Genomic DNA, 14857 nt, shown 5'->3' with positions numbered 1-14857 from the left:
AGGCAAATTCTGAAATTCTTTGTGTGTGAAATCTAACCTATTTTCCAATTTGTGGTATATTATTAAACCAAGAATTGCCCTGGGAAGCAAAAGCACAGGGCAATCCAAAGAGGTGTCCAAGTCTGCTGACATCTGATGCTGCCTCCCCGGAGGTTTGTTTTATTTTGTCATTCACCATTCACCTTTTTATTCCAAGGTGACTTTTAATTCCACTCTTATTTTATGCATAGTAGTCACAATCACTCACTTCAGATGTTAGCATTATCTCTAAGGGATAGTCCGTACATCTGGTTTGCAGCAACTCCATTCTCCCTCTTCTTTGGGAACCTTGAAGCACAGTGCCGTTTGCTGCATTAAATATAACTATTTCTGATCTTAGTCAATCTATAGACCCTGACTTACCCTGACCTTGAGTTATTAAAAAACAAAAACCACTCAAAGTCCTGCCTTGATTATGTAATACGGCCACTAGGCTGACTCAGGGACTTTGTGTTTGGAGCTGAGAAGAGAAATCTGCTTTTCCACACACCTTCACATCTGAGAGATGCTGAACCCAGCTACTAAGCTGTGGTGCTCCATCTTGACCACAGACTTAGAATTAAATTTCAGAGAAAGGCACAGCATGTTTCCAAATGTCCCTGCTTCCATTTAGGTCCAAGATTTCTTTTCTTAAGATGAAAAGTGCCTTCCTTCCCTAAATCCAGCTGCAGAGAATCTGGCTTCAAACCAGCCTCAAAGGTTCAGTCATGTGTAGCCTTGTCAAAGATTCATGGTGGAAGCTGAGAAAGCATCATGCTGGTAATGCCAGGGGTCACTGAGGATAAAGTAGTACTTATCCTTTGGAGTAAAAGTCATAATATCCTCGTGGAAAGTCACTTTTAGGTCTTAACCTAGGAGTCACCCAGATCTTATCCAACACCTCATTTTACAGAAGGGGAAACTGATACCAATAGCATGGATATGACTGGCTCTGGGCCGTGGTAGAGGGAGGGCTAGATCCCAGACCAAAAATCTGTGCTGGCCCATATACTGCTGTATCCCTATTAAGCAGCACAGGGGCTGGTCATAGGAGGGGCTCAGTCAAAGGAAAGAACAAATATAATACATCTTCCCCACCAGCCCTTATTCTTCCCCTTCTCTTGATATTTAACTAACTTCATCTCCAGAAAAGCCCTTCTGTCCCCTGCTGCAGGCCAAGAGAGATCCCAGGTCTGGCCATCACCAGGCTAGCCTGGCTGGGCTCTCCTTCTCCTTCAATGCCAGACTGAGGCTCCAGTATGTTTATTTAGGAGGCAGGTGCCTGGTTGTTATAAAGGTGTTTTCAGTTTATTTGGATCTTAAAAGCAGATGAACATTAAAGAGAGATTCAGAAAAGTTTGGGAGCCCCAGTAGTGAGTAGTGCCAGGACAGAGAAAACGTCTTGTTTTAGAGATGAGAAGGGACCTTCTGGTTTCAGTTTGGTCAGGCTAGACCAATGTCACCTGGAATTGCTCCTGCATGCCCAGTATCTCTTAAAAGTTTCCGCGGTTGAGAAACGTCAAAATCAGAACAGAGAAATTAAAACTTTGCTGTTTCACAGATTGTTGGCTCTCAATGGAGGGGAAATGTCACCGGACTTTGATTCCAGAGGCAGGTATCTTGTGGTCTGCTGACCTGTTTGGACTCCACAAGAGATGGAGACCCGTTGATTGAGACCAGTTATGCTCCCTAAGAACACAATCTTAAGTAACCTGTACAGGAAAGGAGCTGGGGGAGGGGGGACCCAGGGGGAGGTTGTCACCTGCTGAGCTCCAGGAGAACCTGTAACACTAGCGCTCCCCTGCCCTCTCCCCCTGCGGGACAAAGATGTCCCCAGCGTACCCGGAGTCCTAGCGCTCCGCGAGTGCGCCCTGCTGCTCCGCGCACCTGCCGCGGGCGCCGCGCGGGTCTGACCCGCAGGCAGGCGAGCGGCGCGCACAGGTGGCGGCGATTGGGCAGGCGGGGCCGGGAAGGTGACGTCACGGGCTCCGGTCCCGGCGGCAGAAATAGGGCAGCTGCCGCGGCGGTGGCACAGCAGCGGGCAGCGGCGGCTCAGAGAGCTGGCGCCTCAACAGCCTCCAGCGCGCCTGAGACCCGCGGACAGCCAGAGAGACCGACCAAAGGACGCGGGGACGGGTCGCCGCCGCCGCCACCGGGCGCTCCCTATCTCCCGCTTGAGTCAGGCCCCCTGGTCGTCCCCTCGGCCCCGGCTGCCTCAGGTAAACGGGTACAGCTCCGAAGCAGGCGCGCGGGCGTGTGTGTGTGTGTGTGGGGGGGGGTGCCAAACCGATGCCACCGCCACCAACTGGTCCTGCTGCTCCTTGATGGGGTCCCGGCGCCCCGCAGCTCCGCGTTGCAGGGCCCGCCGCGGACGCTTGCTTGTCCTTACTGCCCGCGCTGGGAGAGCCAAGTTTGCCCGCCTGGCCTCGGGCACGGGACCACAGGACCGGGGTTTGGCAGGGCTGCCGTGTCTGGGCTAAGACGCGAGGTAAAGACTGGGGTTCTCAGGCTTGTGGCTGGGTCTGCAGGGGGAGCCGAGCGACCCTTCTTGCGCGCGGGGCGGCTTGCAGAACCGCTCAAGAGGAGCCTGAAGCCCGCGTCGGGCTGCGAGACCCTGTAGACGCAGATCTTAGGCTCCGGACCCAAGGCTGCCTCAGCGGAGCCAGGCGAAGTGCAGCTCCTCGGCTCGGACCTGTGCCCTTGGCTCCGGGCTGGGGCGCGGGGCGGGCATCATCAACACCTCCTTTTTCCGGCTTTGTGAGGAAACTTACGTCTCCTCGCTGCCGCCTAAAGGGCCTGCTGCGTCTCGCCTGGCCCTTACTATCCCGAGGTCCACGGTGGAGGAAGCTGGAGAGGAAGGAACACGGACAGAACCTGGCTTTGGGTAGTCTGCGGCTCTTGTTCTGCGCGGCGGATAGCTCTTCAGAACCGGCGGCTGGTGTTAACCCTCTGGGGAGTCTCCAGGGAGCCGTTTGATCTAACATACAGGTTGGGGGCTTGGCCCTAAGAGAGATCATAGTGTGAGTGATCTCCGTCCCTCTTTGCTCCAGCAAAGAAATCATTTCCAAGTTTCAGGGGGACCTAGGGGATGCAGGCAGAGTGCTCCCTTTGGGGCGCATGCCGGCTTGAGTTTGGGGACAACTGGGTGTGAGCCTTCAGGGATCCTTGCAGCTGACAAAGCGGCTCCCCACGCGGGTTCGCCTGAGGCCTGCCACCTGAGGACTGCGTGTCCTGCAACTCTTGCACAAGCAGAAACCGTCTACCAGCAGTAGGGTTTCACAAGGTGCCCTCAACTTAGAGAGCATCCAGTTCAGCGCGCAATGGTCTACTGAAAGTTCCCGGAGAGTTGAGCTTGGTCAGGTCGGCTTCAGGGCTCAGAGAGTTGGTCTCCAGATGCGCTGTCCAGCAGACTTCCCTCCTGATAACTGTCCCCGACACTGATGAATAGCGCTTCCGCAGCCTCTCCTCTGCTCCCCTCTAGGTGTCGCTTCCGCCGAGGTTTCCGATGAGTAAAAAACAGCGCCAGCAGATTTGGTCTGTTCCTTTAGCAAATTTGTTGCAAACCAGTGCGCCAGGAATTGTACTAGATGGGACCATGAGATATCAACATACATTCATGTTCTCTGAGCAAACATAAACGGGATTTCAATAAGAGGTGACAAGGAAACTGCTAGCCAAAACATGCACCAAGATCCCCACCATTCTCTCAGGGGGTGGGACAAGAGGGATCAGGAAAAGATTAGGACTTTTATTCTTAAAAGTCCTAAGTTATTTTCCTACCACCAGCCTTTGAGGAAGCCAGAGATGATTTTTAACAGTGTCTTCTTAACCCTGGAATGGACCGGTTTCTCAGGTGACTCCTTCTGGCTTCCAGGACAGGCTCTGCACCTGTGCAGTGGCACAGCAGAAGGTTCACCCAGGAAGCAAATGGTCAGGGGAATGAGTGATATGGCTTCTATGACACCAGAGCGCCAGCATCTGTTAAGCACTAACTCAGCCCTGGAGTCAAAACCTGCAGGGCTCAGGTTTGCTTCTTGGCTCAGTTGCAGGAGGAGGCACTGCAGCACCACCAGCCCATTTCTGCCATCCTCAGCTGAATGGTAGCTTGCTTTCTCACATGTTAGAAAACAAGACAGCACCCTCTCCCAGGATTTCAGATTGAGCTAAAATTCATGCAAGAGAATAGTCCAGTTGATGTAATGTATTAAAATTCCTCATTACATTTGTCCCAGTAGCTTTCCCCCCCACTCTTAGAATTTTATGTTAATTCCAGAAATGCTTTTTTTCATCCAGGGAGGGGACAGTTTATTTTTCTGTGCATTAGGAGAACTTTTATCCCTCTGGCTATATGCCCTGTAGGTGAGTAAAGAAAGGAAAGGTTGAGTTTCCTGCTGAGACTCACTTAGTACTTTTCTCCTTTCTACTAGGGACTATAGGACTTTTTTTTTTTTTTTTTTAAGTGACCTTATGTTGTTATCTTTTGTTTGACTGAAGGCCACATTTTAGAGATTGGGATAAAGTTGTAAGGACTTCATAAAATCTATCTTGATTCATACATTGTCTCTCTTTTTTCTGCAAACTCAACCTTTTTATGTTGCTTATGTGGGGTCACCCCTACCCCTACCCCGTACTTCCTAAGTTAATGATTAGACAGTTGTTTCAAGAGCGTATCTTTTCTTACACTTTCTGTCTCTTAATGCATAACATAGAGCATGGAATGTCAAATAAAATAGATTTGTAGTCAAAAGAACATAGTACTTAAAATATATAATCTACGATCAGAGAGGTAAGGGTTATTGGAAGCCATGTGTGTGTTAAACTTAGTGGTAAATAGGAATGCCACAGATTTATGCATTTCACATTTAGGCATCTCCTTTATCAATGGTGAAAGATATAGAATAGATAATTGATAGAAAATACAATCAAACTTCATTATGGCTTGCTACAAGGTTAACCTGATATATTTCTAGACCTGTTTTTTCTGGGTTGGTGTTTTAGGGATTATCTTAGAATATATGAACCACTTTTCCTAAAAATACTCACAGATCAAAATTAGAATCCTAAGCTTTTCAGAAGAAATTTCCAGATAGCCTACTAGTTTCAGGTTGAGGTTGATACTTGCCTCCTTCAATATTGGTGGACATGTAGAAGAGGACTGCTGGGCTTTGGTGTTCCCTGGTTGATTTCCATTTGTTGATTGCTAACATGCAACACACTTAAAGTGATCTGCTACAGCAGACACTTTTTCCATTGGAAAGGCTGGGAATGCAGATGCCTCAGGGTCACAAATTTGACTGTTCTCCAAAGATGCTAAGTGGCATCACTTGTTTCTACCAGAAAAGCTATTTGTGTGGCTAATCCATAATTACTGGTCTGGACATGTTACTATGTTCTGGAAGAGAGGGCAAGAGAGAGAAGTAGTAAACAATGTCCCCCAAATCCTGAGGGACAGAATTCCCAATCCTCCCAGCAGAGCTGGCTCCCAGAATAAAATAGTTGACTTAAACCCATTGCCAATGTAATGTCTATGCTTTCCTTTGGCCACTGACTCTGTTCAATAAAGATAGCATATATGCTGGTGTGTGTTCTCTGGGAGGGGCAGATCTCAAATTATTCATATTAATACCTATTTGTCCTCTAACAATTTGCATTTTTATGTTATGCTTTTTCAATTTTTTTTTCAAAGCAAGTTGGCATTTGGAATGTTACATCATAATAATGCCTCTAAAATTGAAATTAAAAAAAGCACAGAGATCACCTTATTTTAGAGCATCAGAAAATCCTGTGGTTTTCACAAGGAGAGGGGAGGCGATCTGGCAGGGTTCTTTCAGCACCAAAAAAAGTGAAATCTATCTATCTAGGCAGAGCCTGCAAATTTACACTCTATATGTAAATTTGCAATAATGTAAGAAACGAAAGAGTTGCCCAGAAGGCAGGATGCTGGGGTTTTAGTTTAGATCTGGCCACTGGCTTGGTGACTTCCACAACCCTGTGGTCTCTGGTGTCTGGTGTGGGCAGCAGTCAGGCTAGCACCTGCTTTTCCTAGGCACGTACAAGTGTTGTGGAAAACCACGGAGGAAGCGGTTAAGGACCTCTGCCAAACAAGATGTCTTAACTTGTACTTCCTGAGTTGTTTAGAAGGAAAGGTAGTCCCAAGTTTTCCTTTGAGGACAGTCCTGGGTGGCTTTATAACTAACTAATACTTAGGACTCAGGATCCAATGAAACTTTTAAACCTAAATTAATCTCAAAAGGAGCTCCAGGTTGAAAGACAGAGTGTGTGACCTTATGAATGGCACCTTCCCAGTTATCTAATGGGAACATTCTTGTATTTTTCCTTCCTCTGAAACCCCATAGGGCTATTTGACCTTGAGAAGTAATTAATTTGGTAACAAATCTACTTTCTCAAAGCTACGGGTTCTTCTTGTGAGCTAAGGGGCATCCTGCATCTTTGCTGCTCAAAATTCTGTGAATTTTATCATGGATTTTTTTAATTACATTTTTTTTCTTGGCCTATAAATAAAGCAGCAATGAGGAGTGTGTACCAAGTGGCCCCTGCCCTGGGGCAGGACGACAATTTGGCTCTTTCCCCTTGCTCTGCCTTGAGTAGAGCCATGCTAACTCGAGGAGGTCAGGTCTTGGCAGATTTCAAAAGCAAGGAGAGACTGGGGACTCAGAGCTGCCAATCTTGCTTTATATAGATTTTCCTCATCACACCCAAAACAACTATTTATCAAGATAAAATATTGCTAAGGGTCGAGAGGCAGCATAGGATGGGGGTTAAGAGTATGGACCATGGTCCACCTGCCTGGCTTGGAATCTCAACACTGCCACTTATTTGCCACATTGCTTGGACAGAGTACTTAACCTTACTGTCATCATGTTTCCTCTGTCATCAGAACGGGAGATAATCATTGCCCTCCTCATGGAGTAGAAAAAGAGGATTGTGAGTTAGTACCTCTAAAGCATTTAGAACAGTGCCTGACACATTGTAATTGGTATGTAAGTGTTAACCAAATGGACAGTCTCTATTTGGTTATTAGACAGATCATCAAAATTGATTTAGACCTAATATTAATTCTTTTTATGAACCGATCTGTCATAAAATTCGAGTTATAAATTTTTAGGATTTTGCTGCCATAGATGGAGTGAATTGTCAATCACCATAAGTATAAAATGACATCTAAAGCACATCCACTGTGCAAATGAAATCAGAGCTGGTGATGGCCAAACAGATCTCAATTTTACAAAGAAGCTCCCTAGGAGTATCTCAGGGATTAGCCTGGTTCCTGTTTTCCCTGTCTTCAAAAAATAACTTAACAGGGAGCCTCAATGCAAACCAGATAACACCAGTGGCAACTCCAGGTAAAAAGCAAGGGCTGAGCATAGGGTTTCTGAAACACAATTCAGAAACCAGCTGGTTAACACCCTGAAGGTACCTCTTCAATGAAGTGATTTAGTATTTGCCAAAATGACAATTGAAATGAAAGGATTTTATTTTGAAGCTATCCATGAATAATAAAACATCAGACATAATTGGCTTTAGATTACTAGGCAAATTGAAAATGAAATACTGGACTTTGTAACTTGTTTATTTCATAACTCCATGAATTGACATCTGTATGTTAACCAGAATAAATTCTGATTATATTGCAGTTTTTAGTTTATTTGGGCTAGGAGGCATGAAAAGGGAGAAAAGGAGGCTTTTAATATGTGTGCTTTACCCCATGAGCAATGTTTGATATTGGATAAGTAGGGGAAATTTCATTAAAAAAGCAGGAAGCAATGTCTTTTTAGTTTTAGCTTGAGATACTCTGGCTGGCTTTTAAAAATTACAAAAATCCAAGATCGGCAGTCTCTGGAATGTGTCTGTGTGTTCATAAGAAGATAATTTATGAGGAGTAGGGAGTTGCCCTATTTATTTTTAGAAAAACCGGTTGCAATATGGGAAAGATATTTTTACTCTCTTTTAGTCCTGAGTATGGTTTCTTTCCCCAACTCCTCCTCATCTTTGTTAGAATTCACCCACCAAAGCCAGAGCCTTGGAATTAGGAGCACAGAGTTGGGCACCAGCTGCTAATGCTACAAGCCATGCCCAGGCAGCTGTTAATGCTACAGGCCACGCCCAGGCAGCACCGGAAGTTGCGCCATGCCACTCTACTCTGCTGTCTTCAGGGTGCAGAGCAGGTGTTGAGGCTGTGACCTTCAGATTACATTGACTGGCCCCCTGGACTACTTCCCAAGTACCTTAGCTTTGCCAACAGATGTCAAAGATGAATGACTGAAGAAATAGATGTAGGAGCAGAAACCTCTGGACTCTTTTTGAAACCAGGAGACATCTTTTCTTAAAAGATAATCATCTCTTACAATCTTGCCTTTTCGTAGGCCAGTGTTACATACCCATAAATTTTAATCTGACTTCTCTTCCCTGTGGGCATTTCTGTTTCAAACTTGGGACATAAAGCCAACATGAAGATGCAGCTCTATTTGGGTGTGGAAGGCAGCCAAAAGAAACCAAGATGTGACAGGAGTGTATTTGTTTAGTGGCCCTAGCTACAGCACCAGTGATCCGGTGACAGCCCCTACCCCTTGTCTAGAGTAGGCATCCTTCAAGGCTGTTCCTTTCTCAAGCTCTAAAGTCTCACAAACACCCAGTTATTTCTGACTCAGACACCTGCTCTGGCTTAGTCCTGGGCCAGGTCACACCAGTTGTTGGTCTCCAAAGAGCTCTGTGTCTTTCATCTCACCAGCCAGGATCAGGGTACAGGACATGTAATTAAGCACTAAATTGTGTGATGCATGTGGAAATCAATAACCCCTCAAGTTTCCTGGAGTAAGAGCTGTGGGTACTGTGTTGTGAGTTCTATGTGGCTCTGTCTTAGACAGATACTAAAATTATGGTTGGAATATATTCACAGTGAAAATCCCTTATTTAGAAAGTCCAGCTAATTGGACTAATTGCATAGTCCATGTTCTCATTATCCTAGCACAGTGCTTACTTAGCACATGGTAGGAACTTAAACATTCTTGGTAGCCAATCCTTGGTTTTATCCATGTAATTATTTGATTAACTTGAATTGCCCATCTCTTTTCTTGAAGGTCTTTAGACAATAATGTTAGAAAGGGAGTCTCAGGAAACACCTTAAAGATTATTGAAATTCTATTTTCATTCATTGCTTGCATTCAACTACAAACATTACTGGTTTTCAAACCAAAATAATGGAGCTTATGATGCCATTTTTGAAGCCCATCATCTTGTAAACTGAGGTGTAATCCACAATCAAGTTGACATAAATTAACAGAATTCCTCATGAGCATTTTTTGAGCACCAATTGTGTGTGTAGTCCCAAATGCTTTCTGGGGAAACCGAGGCATGAACATGCCTGATGCAGGTAGTCAAGCTGTCTCTTTCTGGTTTGTTCTTATCCATGTAGTAGCAGATGGCATTTCCAAGTGGAACTCTACATACCCACCAGCATTTACAGAGTTCTGGTGTGTGACACCAGCATCTTTGATTCTTACAGCAACCCTATGAGGTACACAGTATTGCCCCCACTTTAGAGGTGAGAAAACTAAGGCACAGAACTCATGCATCTTCTCCAAAGTGGAACAGAAGGATTGGTGCTGGGCTTTAAACTCGGGTTAATCTGATTCTGAACACGTACTAACTTGTTGTGACTTGTTATGCATTCTGCAAAACTTAGTGCCAGACGTTTGTCATTTTCTCAACAGACTGAACAAAATGAAACCAGGAAGCTTTTGGCTGCATCTTACACTGCTTGGGTTCTCCCTGCCAGCTGCGCTGGGATGGATGGACCCAGGAACCAGCAGAAACCCGAACGTGGCTGTGAGGGAGTCACAGGCAGAGGTATGTTCAAACCACTGCTGACATGACATTGCCAGCTGATTGCTTTTCCATGTTATAGTATCTGATTTCCTTTCCACCTTTAGTTGAGATCAGTTAGAATACTGTGTGAATTAAAATTGCATTTCCTTTTTGGTGGTAGGGGACAGAAGGCGGCAACATGAATTGATGAAGACACGAGGCTTGTATCTCACACACTACAAATTCATTCCAAGCTGTAGTTAACACAGTTAGTCTTTCACAAAGACCCTCAAGAGAATGGCCGTTCTGTATATTTAATACAACTCTGAAAATGCAGACTAATTGGTGGAACACACCCATGCGAACTAATGAAGTATTTGAATTATAAAGTAGATTTTAAAAAGAAATGGATGACTTTTCAGGTATATAGATAAAAAGAACCAGGCTGAGAGAGAACTGGCAAGTCAAGATCCTAAGGGAGACTGGTTTAATGAACAGATAAGAATGATTAATGGCATGTTAGGTATATATAAATGATTCTAAAGTGCTTGAAAAACTTGTTCTTAAATACCTCCCTAGAGGGTCTGGTTATATCGCTAATTGCTTAGTGAACTGGTCTTAAGTACTGGAGAGGATTCATAAACTGCAACCTCACCCTGCTGAGGGTAGTGGGCCCCATGAATTCATGGAGAGGTTCACAAGGATGCAGGTTTTCTTCAGAAAATGCCTTGTGTGTGCTAAACCTTATGAAATGACTTACACCTTTTCATTAAAACCAACTGGGATCTTCTGTATGCAGTGACAGATACCAATTCTCAGGGAGCTTTTCAGGCATTCTTACTTCCATTTTCTTACTTAATGCATGCCTGTATCCTTTTTTCCATACTTATATCCTGTCCTGAGGAACAAGAAATAAAAAATACCTTGAAAAGTCAACATTGCCAGGGAGTGAATAACGGTACACAGTGTACAGTAGGATTAATGCACTTATTTGCTCAAACGACATGACTTCTCTTTCATTATTACTTAATTGTCATGCAATCCCCAAACTGCAAACCTTAGTCTTTGGGGAGCTTCAGAAGTAATTTAGCATACACTTTTCTTGCTGAGGTTGGTGTGGTGTGCTTTTGTGACCTGCTGATGATTAAATAGAAACACTATCTCTCCCATCTAAATCCATGAAGAATGCACCTTAATGCTCCTTTGAAAGAGTCTGGTGGCCTACGTGCAGGTGAGAACAGCTTTCCCATGTGGGAAGGGCTTAATCATTAGACTCATATTCCAGACAAAGGAAAAATGATCCCTGAAATCCTACAGTTATATGTGGAATAGTTTTTGTTTTGTTTCGTTTTTATTGTGGAGTAGTTAACAGCAAGGCAAACCTACAGAGAGGCTCAGGCTTCTTATTGTAGGGGCTCATTGGCTCACTGTCTTCAATCACTTATCTCAATTAAGAGTCAAGCCAATTAAGGTGGGATGTAGCTGGAGGTAAATGGAAGGTAAGTTAAAATCACCTCTAGGGCCTTTTCATCTGAGCTGTTTACACCTTAACACTTTGTGTACTAACCAGAACCAGCCACTGCTCCTCCTCCCAAGGAAGGAAGACTTTTATGTTAGGAGTATTTCTGTCCCTCAGCTGTTAACCTCTCGAGTGGCTGCCTCAAGTGATGTTTCTTCCAAACGCAGGAACAACTGCTCATACTTCTTGGCTCTAGATTTCATTTTTGTGGTGTTTTAACTTCTACTCATTGAGTCTGTTTCTATTCACCATGAATGCAGTGATGATAATGTAAATGGTCCAAGTACATAGGATGGTCTCTGTAAATATTTAGCTCCAGTGAGCAAGGCATTTGTTTTAATGCACTTGGTCACGAACTATGCATGTCCCCTGTGCTCTTACTCACTAGGGTCCTGATGTGCCACCCTGTCCCTTCTTTCACATATCTGAGTCTTTCCCTGCTCCAAGGTAAATTCTGGTTCTTACCTTTTCTCTAGAAACTTCTTTGACTGCTCTTTGTCACATTTGGTCCCCCCCTTTCTGAACTCTTGGTCCTTTTTCTCTTCTCTTCTTCCTTTGATATTTTTAGTTTAGCATGTGGATGAAACCTGTCTTATTTATCTTTCCTCTTCCTCCCTGTGTCTAATAATTTTATGAGGAAAATAGAGGCTTCATGAATTCCAAAGCCAATCAAGGCTTAATGCAGCACTCAATCCTGGTCATGAGAGCTTCCAAAATTCAGACTAGACCATCAGGTCTTTAAGTGGGTGACTGCCTATTGCACCTGGCAGGTTTGTTTCTGGTGGGGACGAGAATGGTCTCCCTGCAGGCTGTGAGCTATTAACATACCTATAACTCACTGTCCAGACCCAGTTATAGTCCTTAGGCAGTTTCCTAAGACAGCTTTATTTCCTAGAAGAATCAAAACCAGAGTTTCCCGAGACCTGAGACTCAAAATAAGTTAAAAAAAAACAACAACAACCTTGACTTTTTTAGCAGTAAATATTGAAATGTTTCCATGAGTGTTTTCTTCCTGATAGGAGTTCCTCACAAAATATTCATTAAGATGTTTGAAGTACTTAGAAAGCATTAATAAGATTTGATTTGTCTTTAAAGTTATTATACCAATTACTTGAACGTCCTAAGGGTAAATAAGGATTAAATGACCAATGTGCGTGTGTTCACATACTTTTAAAGCAGTTATAGCAAGTGTGAATTTTATTAAATTATTGTTTTACGTACAAAGACTGCAGTTGAAGTAGCTTCAAGGAGTTTATCATTTTACAGATGTAGATAAAAAGAAATGTAGCTGGGTGGAGTGCTTCTTTAATAAGAGCTGAGGAGGAGAACGTAGCTTCGAATGCTAATACAATTCTGGAATCAGAGGAAACAATTCTGAGAGATGCAACTTATTGAAATTCTAAAATATCATTATATTCTCCTCCTTTCCCCAACACTCTGGCTAAGATTAATATACTGTAGGCTAAGCATCCCTAACCTGAAAATCTGAAATTTGACATGACATGTTGGTTGAGAGCCAACACCACACCACAAATGGAAAATTCTACACCTGACCTTGTGAGATACTTGTGGTCCAAATGCAGGTGCACTAAAAATACTGTATACAATTACTTCAGACTATATGTATGTAAAACAAATGAAATTCATGTTTAGACATGGATCCTGTCCCCAAGATATGTATGTGTGTGTGTGTGTGTGTGCATGTGTGTGTGTGTGTGTGTGTATGCAAATATCAAAAAAAAAAATTCAGGATCTGAAACAGTCTTGGTACCAGGTATTTCAGATAAGAATACTGAACGTGTAGTAAAGTCAATATCAGAATTTTATATTTTGGGGAACCAGGAAAACATGAGAAGTGATGTGGTGATAGACACAGAGAGCTGGCCTACTCTTGAGAGGTAGGGATTTGTGGCAGGTCCCCTTGTCCCTGAGTGTTCCAGCACCAGTGTCTGACCCAGTTGCTGGGTGATCTTTAAATAATCTTACACAGCCTTCTTTAATTTCACTTAACTTTTTCTACATGATTCTTGCCATGGGGTATTTTTACATACTAAGCAACTGTAAATATAAATGCTAATGTTTATTTCTCTTAAAATTGTTTTCTTCATATGCCTTGGGGCTTACAGACCAGCACTTTGGGATCAGATGCCACGTTTTCAATATTTGCAAACTTTCTAAAAGATTATAAGGGGTGTACATGGAAGGTGGTATCAGTTAACTTCAGTTATGGTTTGCCTACTTCCTAGAACACGTTCTCCTCCTCAGCTTTTGGGGACATTTAACATCCAAACCATGAGGGGGTCAGCCTAAGAAAGCACTGGTCCTCCCCTGACAGGCCAACCCTTTTTGCAGATGTGGGCCCCAGACACAGTGCAGAGGTGCCACTCCTGTCTCTGCCAGGGCAGCTTCAAGTTGTTGGCTCCCTAAAGCTCTCAGGCTTCTTCCTGCCTTGGTGGGGCATTCAGGTGTATATTAATCTTTAAAAAATATTTCTTTATTCTTATACATCTTATTGCCTTTAAGAAAATGCTACCCATCCTTTCTAGCAAAGTCCTTCCTGGGATTCTTGGGGTAGAATTGCTGGTGGTCTGTGAGGTTTGAGGTCCACCCCTGAGTGTCTTGAATCACCCTTGTGCTCAGCCTGTCTATGGGCATGAAAAGAAGCTCCCTCCTGCCTGTGAACAGATGGGTTCATGCTGGGTGCTTGGTGTGCTCTTACATCTCACCTGCAGCTCTGGCCTACAAGCATCTCTCATGTATTTCTGTAGTATTGCCTTTCCTAAGCACTACTGTATGGACTGGAGTACTGGACTCAAAGAGTACTGGATTCAAAGCCTTTCAAAGAATCTGAGACTCTGGGAGAGGTCCCTCAGCACGGGGTGGAATGGCTCTAGGGTTGCCAGATGCATCCTGTTCTTCAGGATCTGCATTTTGACTTCAGGTGTGGTGCCCTGGCAGGGTCTTCTTCTTGGTCCCAGCACTTAGCCATGGCTCTCTGCTGACTTTGCTTGGTGTCAGGGTATGTTAGACAGCTTTCTGTCAGTGAAAAAAATCCCTAGGAGAAATTTAAGGAGGAAACATTTGTTTTGACCCATGGTTTTAGAGGCTTCAGTTCATGGTCACTTGGCCCCCTGGACCATGGTCTTGTGGTGAGGCAGAGCATCATGGCAGAGACTGAGGTGGATAGGGAGAATCTGGAGTCCCAATATTCCCTCAGGGTGGGGGGCATGCCCCCAGTGACCTGCTTTCTCCAATAAGGCCCCATTCCTGAAGTTCTCATTGCCTCCCAATAGTGTCACCAGCTGGGGACCTTTAATCCATAAGCTTTTGGGGGACATTTAACATACAAAGCATGAGACAAGATGAGAATTTTAGTTTCTCAGGTTAAGTGGGGAGAGTGCCACCTCCCCGTTGCAGATGAGTACATCCGTCATTTTCAAGGTGAAAGATGGCAGCAGATCCTTCCAAGGGTGTCCCTAATGACAGAGCTAGCAT

The 14857-nt window shown here is 44.2% G+C and overlaps 1 protein-coding gene across 1 annotated transcript in view; it reads left to right on the top strand.

Moving 5' to 3' along the window:
• The first annotated feature begins 2012 nt into the window (after nt 1-2012).
• Nucleotides 2013-14857, top strand: part of Fstl4 (follistatin like 4) — a 413115-nt gene continuing 400270 nt past the window's right edge. Inside the window, exons 1-2 of the mRNA XM_046467657.2 lie at nt 2013-2237; nt 9750-9885. Coding sequence (XP_046323613.1) covers nt 9760-9885 — 126 coding nt within the window. The 5' untranslated portion in view covers nt 2013-2237; nt 9750-9759. The remainder of the gene's footprint in view (nt 2238-9749; nt 9886-14857) is intronic.

This window comes from Marmota monax, unplaced genomic scaffold (genome assembly GCF_021218885.2).
Source record: "Marmota monax isolate L192 unplaced genomic scaffold, Marmota_monax_Labrador192_F-V1.1 WCK01_AAM20220418_F8-fsc00199, whole genome shotgun sequence".
NCBI classification, from domain to species: domain Eukaryota; kingdom Metazoa; phylum Chordata; class Mammalia; order Rodentia; family Sciuridae; genus Marmota; species Marmota monax.
The sequence above is the reverse complement of the archived record's forward strand: the minus strand, read 5'-3'. Positions and strand labels throughout refer to the sequence as shown.